This window comes from Canis aureus, chromosome 29 (genome assembly GCF_053574225.1).
Source record: "Canis aureus isolate CA01 chromosome 29, VMU_Caureus_v.1.0, whole genome shotgun sequence".
Lineage (NCBI taxonomy): Eukaryota > Metazoa > Chordata > Mammalia > Carnivora > Canidae > Canis > Canis aureus.
In genome coordinates, this window is record NC_135639.1 from 36748578 (window position 1) to 36761337 (window position 12760).

Genomic DNA, 12760 nt, shown 5'->3' on the forward strand with positions numbered 1-12760 from the left:
ATGTGCACACTCTCTCCCTCTCTCAGATAAATTAATTAAATATTTTAAGTAAATAAAAGGTAAACATCTAAAAATGCTGCCAACCAATTTGGTTTTCTCTTATTTTTACTTAGGAGGAAGATTATGGTAGGCTTCTTATTTTCTATTTTACATAGTTTAATGTAACTGAATTTTTACAACTAGCATCTATTTTTCTAACCAGAAAAAATAAGGAAAAGATTAGAAATCACCTTAAACAGTAGCTGTCATGTCTTCTGATAACATTATTTTGTTATTTCTTTAAATGCTGCATATTAGATACCAAAGATCTTGATTTATGTCTGATTATATCTTAAAATATTTAGCTCTTTAGAAGTGTAAGTGTAAACTGGTGTAAGAAGACCCACACCAGAGAAGGTCAGGAAAAGCAGCATGTTTAGAGCTTTGAATTTACTTCATTTCCATGTATACTTATAATTTCATATTTAGACCTATCAATGTCAAATCCATCTACAACCATTTGGAATGATTATCTGATCTAAAGGTACAAAGTGCCAAAGATCTTCAGAATTCAATGCTGCACACTACTCAAGCCATATCCCATACTTTAAAAGTCAGTAATTTTATTTTATTTTATTTTTTTTAAGATTTTATTTATTGATTGATGAGAGACACAAAGAGAGAGAAAGAGGCAGAGACACAGGCAGAGGGAGAAGCAGGCTCCATGCAGGGAGCCCGATGTGGGACTTGATCCCAGGTCTCCAGTATCACGCCCCTGGCTGAAGGTGGCGCTAAACCTCTGAGCCACTGAGGCTGCCCTCATTTTTTATTTTTTTTATTTTTTTAAGATTTTATTTAAAAAAGTCAGTAATTTTAGAGGAAATAAACACCATCTAAGTGCCAAAGATGTTCAGAATTCAATGCTGCACACTACTCAAGCCATGTCCCATACTTTAAAAGTCAGTAATTTTAGAGGAAATAAACACCACCTAAACACATCAATCAACACTATACGCCTAGTGAAAAAAATGCCACAGATCTCTATGTACTGATGTAGAATTATCTCCAAGACGTCTTTAGAGGAAGAAAACAAAGACACGAAACTAATTAATCCCATTTGTATAAATTTTTTTTTTTTAAAGTAGGCTCGGGGATTGAACTCACAACCCTGAGATCAAGACCTGAGCTAAGATCAAGAGTCAGCTGCTTAACCAACTAAATTACCCAAGCATCCCTAATTTGTGTAAACTTTTTAAAAGTTCTGTGTGTGTTCTCTACTATATGTAAATAAATATCTTCTGGAAAGAATGAAGAAACTTTCCAGTGGCTATCATTGAAAAAAAGGCACAAGGTTTGAAAGTACTTATAATTTTGAACTTTTTATCACATTCATTTATTACTTTTTTAGTTAGTTTTTTTTTTTTTTTTTTAATTTATTTATGATAGTCAGAGAGAGAGAGAGAGAGAGGCAGAGACACAGGCAGAGGGAGAAGCAGGCTCCATGTACCGGGAGCCCGACGTGGGATTCGATCCCGGGTCCCCAGGATCGCGCCCCGGGCCAAAGGCAGGTGCCAAACCGCTGCGCCACCCAGGGATCCCTTTAGTTAGTTTTAAAATAAATATACCTTGTCATAAGTCATGCTCCTTCAATTGCTTAATTATTAATTTCCTTATCAAGACAAAATGAAATTTGAACTATTACCTTATTAGATTTCTCAAGCTCTTGAATCAATGAATTTAAATTAATTTCTGATTCTGAAAAAAATAAGAATATTGAAAATAAATATCTAAGCATCTAAAAATATTATCACTGAATAATCATGAAACATAAGCTTCTACAGCAGACACTGAAACTTGTGCTACATTTGGAAAAAATATTTTGACAGCCCGAAAAGAACACAGCACTCACCTACTAATTCTACCACCAGAGGGCAATGTTTCTGAAAAAGCCTCATTCAACGTCCCATCCAGGATAAAAAATTATTGACATATGCTAACTTGTAAAAAAAAAAAATGTCTGGCAAAACTTCAAAGAAGAGAGGAAAACAGTACCTTTCTAGTCCACTTGATGTAGAAGAACCACTTACCTGCTATTTTCTACACATCTTGTTTCACACAGAAAAGGGCAGAATATTTCATCTAACACTTTTGAAGACAATATATGACATTATAAATTATATATATATATTTGAGTTAGATAAGTAGATAGGTAAACAGACAGATATAGCTCTAAGCTGGAATGGAGCACCAATTTAACAGGACCACTCCATAGGAGTCCCTCTATCCCAAACTTACAGGCCCAGAGCAGAATCTACTCTACTAGGACAATTCATAAAAAATACAGAACAAAATCCATGGTTTTACAATTTCCTAGAAGATTTCTTAATTTGCTGATAAAACTGATGCTTAGTTTGGTGGTGGTGTTTTGGTTTTGTTTTGTTTTGTTTTTTTGAGAAGTCCATTTTCTACTAATATTAATCTAAAAGTAAACAAAGGCAAAAAAATTTTAATAGTAAATAAGATCTAAATATGGATTAAAATACATCGACTTACCATTTTGTCTCTTTTTTAACTCTTCCTGGGTTTTGACTAATTCTTCCTTGGTTTTAGCTAATTCAGCTTTAACTTGATTAAACTTTATTTCTAAACAAGCAATTGCTTCCTGGGGGTCAGCAAGAGATGTAATATATAAGTGAGCAATTTCAGCCTGTTTCTTAATATCAGTGACATCATCTTGAAGAGAATCAATAATATCTTCAATTCCTATATAATTATGTGCTTCCTAAAAATAGCAAAAACCACATGCCTAATGTTAACAGTGGCTTTCACTCTTACAATGCGGCACTATCTGATTTAGACAGTTTTAAGAATACATAGCAAAAAATTCACAACTTAAAATGTTTTCCAATAAAGTATCTCTAATTATGAAAAAGCTGTGTTTCAGTACTCATTTTCTGTTTTACAGAACACAAAACATAACTTCATTAAAATAAATGTCATAAGCTATGATAAGTCATCATAGAACAATTATGACAAACAGTTCAGGTATACTTTCACTTATATGTCTCCTAAGTCTCTGTTGGGACAGCTGAGGAAACAAACCTCCAATATCACAACTCAAACCAAGAGCCAAATCATGTCTGGGACATGTAGAGATAATCTGACAGCAAGAGCCAGGACATCACCATCCCAGGCCCCTAAACTGAGTAATAAAAAAAAAAAAAAAAAAAAAGGAACAACCCTCAAAAGACATCAATTAAAATAGAAGCAGCAGAAAAGAATATTTCAACAGCAGGGAAAGGTAAGTCAGCCAATAAGAGAAATCCTTTTACATATAATGTTTTTGCTCTAATCAGACCAGCATAAAGGACTCTTAGGCCCTTTTAAAACTATTTAAGATTAACACAAATCTAAGACAGATATCTCATATTCAGACTAAAAGGAATCTACTTACCTATAATCAATACAATGACTCAAAAGCAACACCAAAATGAGATATAAGCATAACAGACACATAACTTTTTTCTATTCTAATAGTTATAAACAAATTGTGCTTACATTCCTTAACAAAGCATGCTTAATTATAATGAAGCTACATAGTAAATTTTTTAACTCTAAAGTATATTAATGTTTTTTCATTACTGATGAAATACACTACATGGTCCCACCAAAAACCTCACTGGACTTAACATTTCAGTAAACATACTTTGGTTTCAACTTTCACGGCACAATCTTCATTCACTAGTTCTTCTTGAGTGTCACATTTACCAACCAAATCCTTGAAGATAGCCAAACGACATTCAGCATTTTCCTCAAGTATCTCTCGTTCCTGAAGAAGAGTTTCCCTTCATAACACAAATTAATCACATTAAGAAAAAGCACTACTTTGTGTTTTTTTTTAATTTCTAAGATTAAGGATATATGCACCCCTATGTTTACTGCAGCATTATTTATAATTGGCAAACTATGGAAGTAGCTCGTGTCAATTGATAGATAAATGGATAAGGATATGGTGTGTGTGTAGGTATGTGGGGTATGTGGGATGTGTGGGATGTGTGGGGTGGGTGGGGTGGGGGGGTGGGTGTGATGGAGTATTACTCAGCCATAAAAAGGAATAAAATCTTGCCATTTACAACATAGATGGAGCTAGAGATTATAATGCTAAGCAAAATAAGTCAAAGATATATACCATATGATCTCACTGATATGTGGAATTTAAGAAGCAAAACAAATGAGCAAAGGGGGAAAAAAAGAGACAAACCAAGAAACCAGAGAATAAACTGATGGTTACCAGTGGGATGTATGAGGGGGATGGGTCAGATAGGTGATGGGGATTAAAGAATACACTTGTAATGATGAAAAAAATAAAATAATACAAATAAACAAAGATCAAATACTTATAAATTAAAAGGAGGTTTTAAATCATTCACATATAACTCAGAATCACTGTGAGGATTATTAGCAAGGTACTTTTAAGCCCATAGAAAAAATGTCCAAATTCAGAAGCCACTTAATATAAGTATAAATAACTTTTAAAAATTCTGAACAAATCACATCCTCAATTCTTACTAGGACACGAAAGAAGTAACTTACTTAAAGTCAGCTTCCCGTTGAGCTAAATATTGAGTAAACTCCTGTGTAACTTCATCACGAATTTTAAATTCCAATGTTAACTTTTCTTTTCTTTCATTTATCAGTTTTTTCTTCAAGTCTTCTATTAAATCCAACAGTTTCTAAAACATAAATATTAAAATTTTAAGAATATATCCCAACAGAAGTACAGTCCAAGTATTCAAAATAACAATATAGTTGACTATAATTATGCATCCTTCTAATAGTAATATTCTCATTGAAAATTATGTATTTCCAGAAATTCATTAATCTGAAAAATCAGGTGGACCTCTCCATATTTTAAAAATAGACTTACAGTAACTCAAATGTCTCACTGTATGACTATACTAAGAAAGGAAGGAAAGAAAAAAATTTGAAGATCTTTATCTACCAGGAACTACTCTGGAGAGTTCATATTTGATGCTTCCAATCCACACAACCTTCCGTCAGCTTGGCAGCTGCATCTATATTTCATAGGTGGAGAAAGTAAAGACCAGGTGTGTGGAAAGTGCTGGACGTCAGATTTTAAATTAGTCAAGATCTAAAGCCCAAGTGTTACATATAATAGTTACTAAGAACCCCAAACACTTTCCAAAATGGAAAAAAGAGATGTTACATAAACTTATCTTACGTGGCTTTACCTATCCAATATGAGCAACAACTCTAAGACCTTGGAAAAAGCATATATAATCATATAATATAGACAATGAATAAATAAAGCAATTAATACCTGACATAGCCAATATAGATCTGTAATAAAATAGGTTATATTTTAAGATAAAGACTGATATTCCTTAAGGTTTCTACTTAAAGTTTCTCAATAATAAATTAATCAATAAACTCAAACTGCAGATCTTTCCATGTCTCAATTTTATATTTGAAATTTTTTTCTATAGATATCGTAACTTTGAAATTCTCTTAAGAACTTATACTGAGGAAACACTTATATAACAGTATCCAGTGTTTTGGCTATGAGAATAGTTATCACAGTGCTATTGTTTTATGGTAGCACTTATATTTAATTAAGGAAAAGTGAAACCTAATTCAAAAGTCAAACGTAAAAGATTGGTTCAATTATGGTACAATCACACAGTAGCCTACTGTAATGAATAATGATGACATATTAATAATTCACAATTTGCACAATTTACTTTTAAATGAAAATGAGGATACAAAAGAGTATAATATATACTAAAAAATCCATTAACATGAGTGATATGTAAAGAGATCTTTATATTTGATTTGTTTCCCTCTTTTTCTTTTTCCAGATTCCACCATGATCTTTTATAATTCTAAACAACCACATTTTCCCAGTTTAAACCAATAAACTGTAATGATAAAAGAAGAAATGTAGGAGACCTAGAGAAATCTGCATGAATGTAGGAATAGCTTGGGAAATTCATTTATTAATTCTCAACAATTCATTTTTTATCATTGTTAGCACACAATAAAGTTTTTGCTAAAAAATAATCTGATAATTCTACCTAATTGAACCATAAGTATTAATATGCTAATATCAATGTATCTCATGATTTTTAATGCCAACTAAAATGCTAATAACATAAAGCAAGTAGTCTAATCAGGTTCTTTTTTTTTTTTTTTTTTTTACATTTTTTAAAATTTAAATTCAATTTGCCAACATATAGTAAAACACCCAGTGTTCATCCCATCAAGTGCCCTCCTCAGTATTCAGGTTCATTTTTAAAAGTTAAATATGAGAATAAAAGTTAAATATTAGAATATACTTTGATGAAATTTTTAAGTACCTTATCAATGTTATAGGAAGATACGCACTTATATAGTTCAATTATGAACTATAGCATTATTTTTCTCTGGTAAATTCAGAAATTTTACTAACATTTCAACCTTAATCAACATTTTACATAAACTTTAGCTTTGAGAAGATTAATACAAACTAAAATAGGACTACTGATCGCTCCTTTTCTCACTGAGGTTAAGTATTACATTACAGAGGTCCATGGTAAACAATATACCATTACATTGTGACCAGAACCAGATAAATTGGGACTCACATCTGAAGCTTTTATTCTCATTTCCAAACAATACAAGTGCAATGATGACTTTCAGGGACAATGAAGTAAATTATTAAAATGAGAATATTAAACCCAATATCTCTTCCATCTACTTGGACTTCTAAAGTCCAAGTGTACTATGATATGAGATTTGTCAACACCATTAAAGCACACCCATGAGCACAAGGTTACCAGTTATCCTAGGACAATAAGACTCCATATATACAGACAGTTATGGCAAGGTAATAAGGGGAACCAGTTAATAAGGGGAACCAGTTCACATACCGGTAACCGGTAATGTGAACGTGATCTAAATCTCAAGATTAATACAACGTAAATAAACGTGTGAACTGTATTTGGACACAGGCTAAAAATACCATTGTTTAATCTTATTTATTGTAAATATAAGATGACGAACCAATTCCTGATTGGTACTGGGTAGACATTTTGATTGGTGCTTGTACTTAAGACTGCAAAGTGGGGGGGGATCCCTGGGTGACTCAGCGGTTTAGCGCCTGCCTTTGGCCCAGGGCGTGATCCTGGAGACCTGGGATCGAGTCCCAAGTCGGGCTCCCTGTGTGGAGCCCGCTTCTCCCTCTGCCTCTCTATGTGTCTCATGAATAAATAAATAAAATCTTTAAAAAAAAAAAAAAAAAGACTGCAAAGTAGGTTTGGTGGGGTATGCGATAAAGGATATTGAGGAACAAGGATATTGGTCAAAGGATAGTGAGGAACAAGGTATTCACATGACCTCAAAGTATCATCCCATAGGTAATATACTTTTACAATGAAAAGAGATCTGAAACACAATACCTTAACCAAATGAGCAAAACTTAGCATAACCAAGAATGGAGAAATCAGACATCATGTGTCTCCTGATAGGATGCAATGGGAAATTCACAACTTGACCTACATAATAGTGTAAAACCTAAATCACGAAGAAAAATCAGAGAAATCCAGAGTGGGGGTACGCTACAAGACAATCAACCTCAATTTCTCAAAAATCTTTACAAGATTATAAATAACTAAAGAAACACAAGAAACCTGACATTCAAAAGCAATGTGTTAACTTTGGTTGTAGATCAAAATCAAAGTGGCTATAAAGGACATACATACTGGGACCAATGAAAAAATCTCAATATGGTCAGCATAACTAATTATATTATTGTATCAGTGTTAAATTGCTTAGGTGTGAAAATGGTCTTGTGATTATAAGGAATATGTCTACATTATTAAGAAATACATGCTGAAGTAATTAGTTGTAAGGTAAAAAAAAAATTAATTGTAAGGTATCATTATGTCTACACCTTGTTTTCAAATGATAGAGGCAAAAAAAAAATGTGTATTCACTTATACATGGAGAATGAAACATGGTAAAATGTTACCTGGCAAATCCAAGCAAATCTAATGGGTTTTCATTGTACTAATCTTTCTCTAGGTTTAAAATTTTTCAAAGCACAAGGGAGCCTAACTGGCTCAGTTGGTGCAGTGTCCAACTCTTGAGCTCAGAGTTGCGAGGTCAAGCCCCACACTGGATATACAGTTTGCTTAAAACTAAAATCTTTAAAAAAAAATTTTTTTTTCAAAAAAAAAAAAAGTTGAGATATATAAAAAATTTAGTATATTGTTGAAAAAAGTTAGAAGAGAGGAAGCCTTAATATTCTTATCCCTAACTTCACAATAATAGTAAGCCAAGCTTAGAATTACGAGTTCTTAATACATACTCTCTTCTCCTCGTAGCTAATGAAAGCCTTATCTTCCTCTAACGTTTTATCTAGATCTTCATCAGTAAGTTCACCGTTTTGGTTTTCTTCACCGTTTTCTGGATTCTCAGTTAGATCTTCATCTTCCACCAAGTCTTCTAAACCACTTTCCCATAAAATTGTGGATCTTTTTACATTTAACATTTTATTAACTGAATTATTAATATCTAGCGATGCATCTTGAGAAGACTTGGCAGGTCCAAATGATTTTTCCTGAGAAGAATTTAAAGTGTCTGGAACATAAACCTGTTAAAATATTCAATGTGACTTTTAAAACAGAAAAGGAAAAATTGTCAACTAAAAAATAATTTCACACATTTAAGTCAAATGACAACTCTAGTGTTTAAAAAAGACCTATGCAGAGACAGAACATGAGAGACTCCTAACTAGGGGAAACAAACAAGGGATGGTGGAAAGAGAGGTGGGTGGGGGGAGGGGGTGACTGGGTGATGGGCACTGAGGGGGGCACTTGATGGGATGAGCACTGGGTGTTATGCTATATGTTGGCAAATTGAACTCCAATAAAAAATAAATAAACAAATACATACATACATACATACCAAAAATCAAAAAAATAAATAAATAAAATAAAATAAAAAATAAAAAAGACCTATGCAAGCAAACATATAAGGACTTCAAGCAAAAGGGCTTCCTGATTAGCCACTATGTGAACTAGACTGATGGCAGAGCAGACAATTCTTTATAAGAATGCTCCTAAATTGGGGACATCTGGGTGGCTCAGTTGGTTGGGCGTCTGACTCCTGGTTTCGGCTCAGGTCAGATCTCAGGGTTGTAGGATAGAACCCCACGTTGGGCTCCACACTTAGTTCGGAGTCTGCTTGGGTTTCTCTCTCCCTCTCCTTCTGCCCCTCTCCACCATACTTGCTCTCTCTCTCACTCAAATAAATATATAAATCTTTTTTAAAAATAATAATAATAGCAAGGGAAACTCAATCTTGTCAGACGCCTCTTGTCAAATGTTTACATTTTTAATTTTCCATTATTTCCTAGGTTTACAGTTGTAAGTGCAAAATATATTAGCTATGCTGACAAAAAAATGGTTCATATTCTAATAAGAGACTTAACAAAATATGCAGAAATTTGAATATATTTACTTTTTGTGCAATGGCTGAGAATTTTAACACATTGAGCGTTTCATCATAGGCAAAATAACATTGGCTGATGTTGACAATCATGCATATTTTCCCTTTACCATTAAAAAAACTTTGAAAATAGTGGGTCAGTTTACTTTCCCGAAATGGCACATGCTGTTGAAACCTATGGAAAAGATTTCAAAAAACTCTAAATTAAAACAAATCTCATAAAGTAAGAATGCTGATAAATTTTACAAAGAAATAATTAATCTAGCTATCATGGACTTCTAGGTTACTGATTAGTTCTGCCTATGAAAGTCATTTTCTGTTTGTTATTTTCTTTAAATACTGCTAACAATACTAATAATAATAATAACTCACTAGACAAAATGTTAAAAAAAATCACATTGAATTGGGTTGCATTTTCTAGTATAAAGCAATTTTACAATATACACCATGAAATACCTTTACTAAAAATGATGAAGGCTAATTATAATTTGCTCAGTCTAAAATACTAATTAATGCAGAAATCTATCACATCTAGAAGAAAACAATGATTTGTTAAGAATAAAGTGGTCATAGATGCTAATGACCATGAGAAGCTTATTATCTAAAGTGTCTGTTGACATATATTTGCTATGGAAAATATTATGTTTACTTGATGAGTCACTAGCATCAACTGACACTGTTTTTTATTTCAATTTTTTTAATCCAAGAACTCTAAGTATTTCTATTATAATCCATATATTGTCATTATGTAAAAGGTTAAAAACAAAAAAGAATTTTCTAAAACTAAAGTTGAAAGTTTAAATGTTATTAATAATTAATATGCCAGTAGCACTTCAAGTAACACTTACTTTGACTTTTCACTGTTTTTCAAAACATTGATACACTTCCCCAGAGTCAATAAAGAAGTGTTGATGTTACCAGTCTCTCTTAGCCTTTCCCCTTCATTCTGTGTCTTCATGGTTCTTTCTGAACCAGCAAGATCACATAAACACAATCTAAATTAACAAAAAAAAAAAAAAAAACACACACAAAAACTATAAAAAGTTCTTCAAAACAGAACAATTCAAAATAATTACAATATATTTTTTAAGAGAGATAGAACGCATGAGTAGGGATGAGGGCAGAGGGAAAGAGAGAACTGTGAGCAGGCTCCATGCTCAGCACAGAACCCTGCACAGGGCTCAATCTCACAATCCTGAGATCTTGACCTGAGCTGAAACCAAGAGTCTGACGTTTAACCAACTGAGCCACCCAAGCGCCCCCAAAATAATTACAATTTAAAGAATGCTAAACTTACTCACTGACGCGCATTACACGAGGCATTTCAGAATCTTCAATCTGTAATATTCTAATAGTGAATATGCTGTGACTAAAAGAAAATACAAAAATCAAATGGTATCTTTTAATTTCTGTATTCTAAATAGGCAAAGCAAGCAAAAAAAAAAAAAAAAAATCAACATTTATTTCCTAATACCAGCCATACCTCCGGCATTGCATTTTCCAACTAGTTGACAGATATTTCAATCCAATGTTCCATTGTCACCTACATACTAACTCCCTAAAACCAAACACCTATCTCTCATTTAGCCCCAAATTCCTTGAACCCTCTTCTTCTCTTAACATTCAAACTTCAATTAGTGAAATAACATAATAAAATCTCTATTTACTTGCAAAAAATCGTACTATTGGTTAAAATGGTGTATGTGTATATATATATATGTATATACATGTGTATATATGTGTGTGTGTATATATATATACGTGTGTGTGTGTGTGTGTCTGTGTGTGTATGTGTATAGCTAATTTTCTTCAAGTAGACACCTAAAGCAAAGCATACATTAGGCCCAAATACAGGATTATCTGGATCCTATACCATCTGCATGCCATTCTGAGCATTGGGGATGGCTCTTTCCCCCCTAAGAGACCACTTGTTTTAAACATCTCACAGCTGTTGGGCAGCCCAGGTGGCTCAGCGGTTTAGTGCCACCTTCAGCCTGGGGCATGATCCTGGAGACCCGGGATCGAGTCCCACGTCAGGCTCCCTGCATGGAGCCTGCTTCTCCCTCTGCCTGTGTCTCTCATGAATAAATAAATAAAATCTTTAAAAAATAATAGTAATAAACATCTCACTGATTAAACTTATTTCCTTTTGTCTCTCATGCCTCAATCCCTTCCTTCAAAAACATCATTCTTTAACCCCTTGAGATGCATATTGCAGGCAACTGTTACAATATTGAGCTTAGATATTCACATATAAAACAACTAAGAGATTCCATGCAAATTAGTAAATTTTGTTAGAACAAGAAATAGTCCTAATAATCTTATGTGTTTAGTGCTCTTCAGTTAAAAGAGTATTTTTTTTATGCCTATGAATTCATTTAACATATCAGAGAACCTACTAATTTAATCTTAAATTAGTTGTATTTACAATAGCACAGAATACCCTGGGTACTTCAAGTTCACATGGCAGGATTTCCTCTTTACCTCCTACTAGAAGCATTGTTTAGCTTTGTGAAGGCAACACTCTGGTGCTTTATTCCTAGTTTTAAAAGTCTATATGCTTCTTTGGAATCAGACACTTGAATCCACTGTAGATCTTTAAAAAATAAAAGAGGACACATATCACTTTAGAAAAACAGCATTGTTGTACAATGTAATCTTTTTGGAGATTTGTAACCTCTTTTCCCAAAGACATAATGAAATCTTTTAATAACACCCCTTAGGTGGAATCCATTCAGCTATTTCACATTCCACTAGAAAAATGATATACAAAAAGAAGGACATTCGAATTATTTTCCAATATTTAAGTTATAAAAACACAGATAAATGTTTTTCAACAGTAGGCTAAAGAGAAAATTAAAAATAAAAAATATTACTTAGAATTAAACATCCAGGGGGAAAAAAAAAAAAAAAGACAAAGCATATTGTGAACTACACCTACAAAATTACCTAGATGTGAGATACTGCAGACTACAATTCCTAAGTGAATCATGAAGCCAAATTTAAAGTCATACCCGGCACTTTATAAAAGAGAAGTAGAATACAGAAAAACATCAAAGTGCATTCTTTGTACTAAGAGTAAGCATAATTATTCTGAGTTGTAAATATGTATACATATATATACACACATGTGAGTACAGGTCATGATGTTAATATGTATGTATGTACTTCCTACTTTGAGCAGTGGTTTTAAAAAGTTGAAAAAAACACCACTGTGGAAGAACAGAAACATTTCCATAGATCCACGGCAGCTATAAAGTAACAGAATAAT

General features: G+C 32.9%; 1 protein-coding gene across 6 annotated transcripts in view; it reads right to left on the reverse strand.

The window, feature by feature from the left end:
* The window catches only part of KIF20B (kinesin family member 20B), an 80953-nt gene that overhangs the window by 53180 nt on the left and 15013 nt on the right, over nucleotides 1–12760 (reverse strand). For 3 of the 6 annotated variants that reach the window (XM_077878435.1, XM_077878434.1, XM_077878438.1), the window contains 9 exons: nucleotides 11974–12085; nucleotides 10787–10858; nucleotides 10338–10484; nucleotides 9502–9664; nucleotides 8348–8632; nucleotides 4573–4712; nucleotides 3686–3824; nucleotides 2533–2761; nucleotides 1682–1734 (listed from right to left, as the gene is read on the reverse strand). In XM_077878435.1, the coding sequence (XP_077734561.1) occupies nucleotides 1682–1734; nucleotides 2533–2761; nucleotides 3686–3824; nucleotides 4573–4712; nucleotides 8348–8632; nucleotides 9502–9664; nucleotides 10338–10484; nucleotides 10787–10858; nucleotides 11974–12085 (1340 nt within the window). The remainder of the gene's footprint in view (nucleotides 1–1681; nucleotides 1735–2532; nucleotides 2762–3685; nucleotides 3825–4572; nucleotides 4713–8347; nucleotides 8633–9501; nucleotides 9665–10337; nucleotides 10485–10786; nucleotides 10859–11973; nucleotides 12086–12760) is intronic. The other 3 variants (XM_077878439.1, XM_077878436.1, XM_077878437.1) reach the window with 2 other exon arrangements.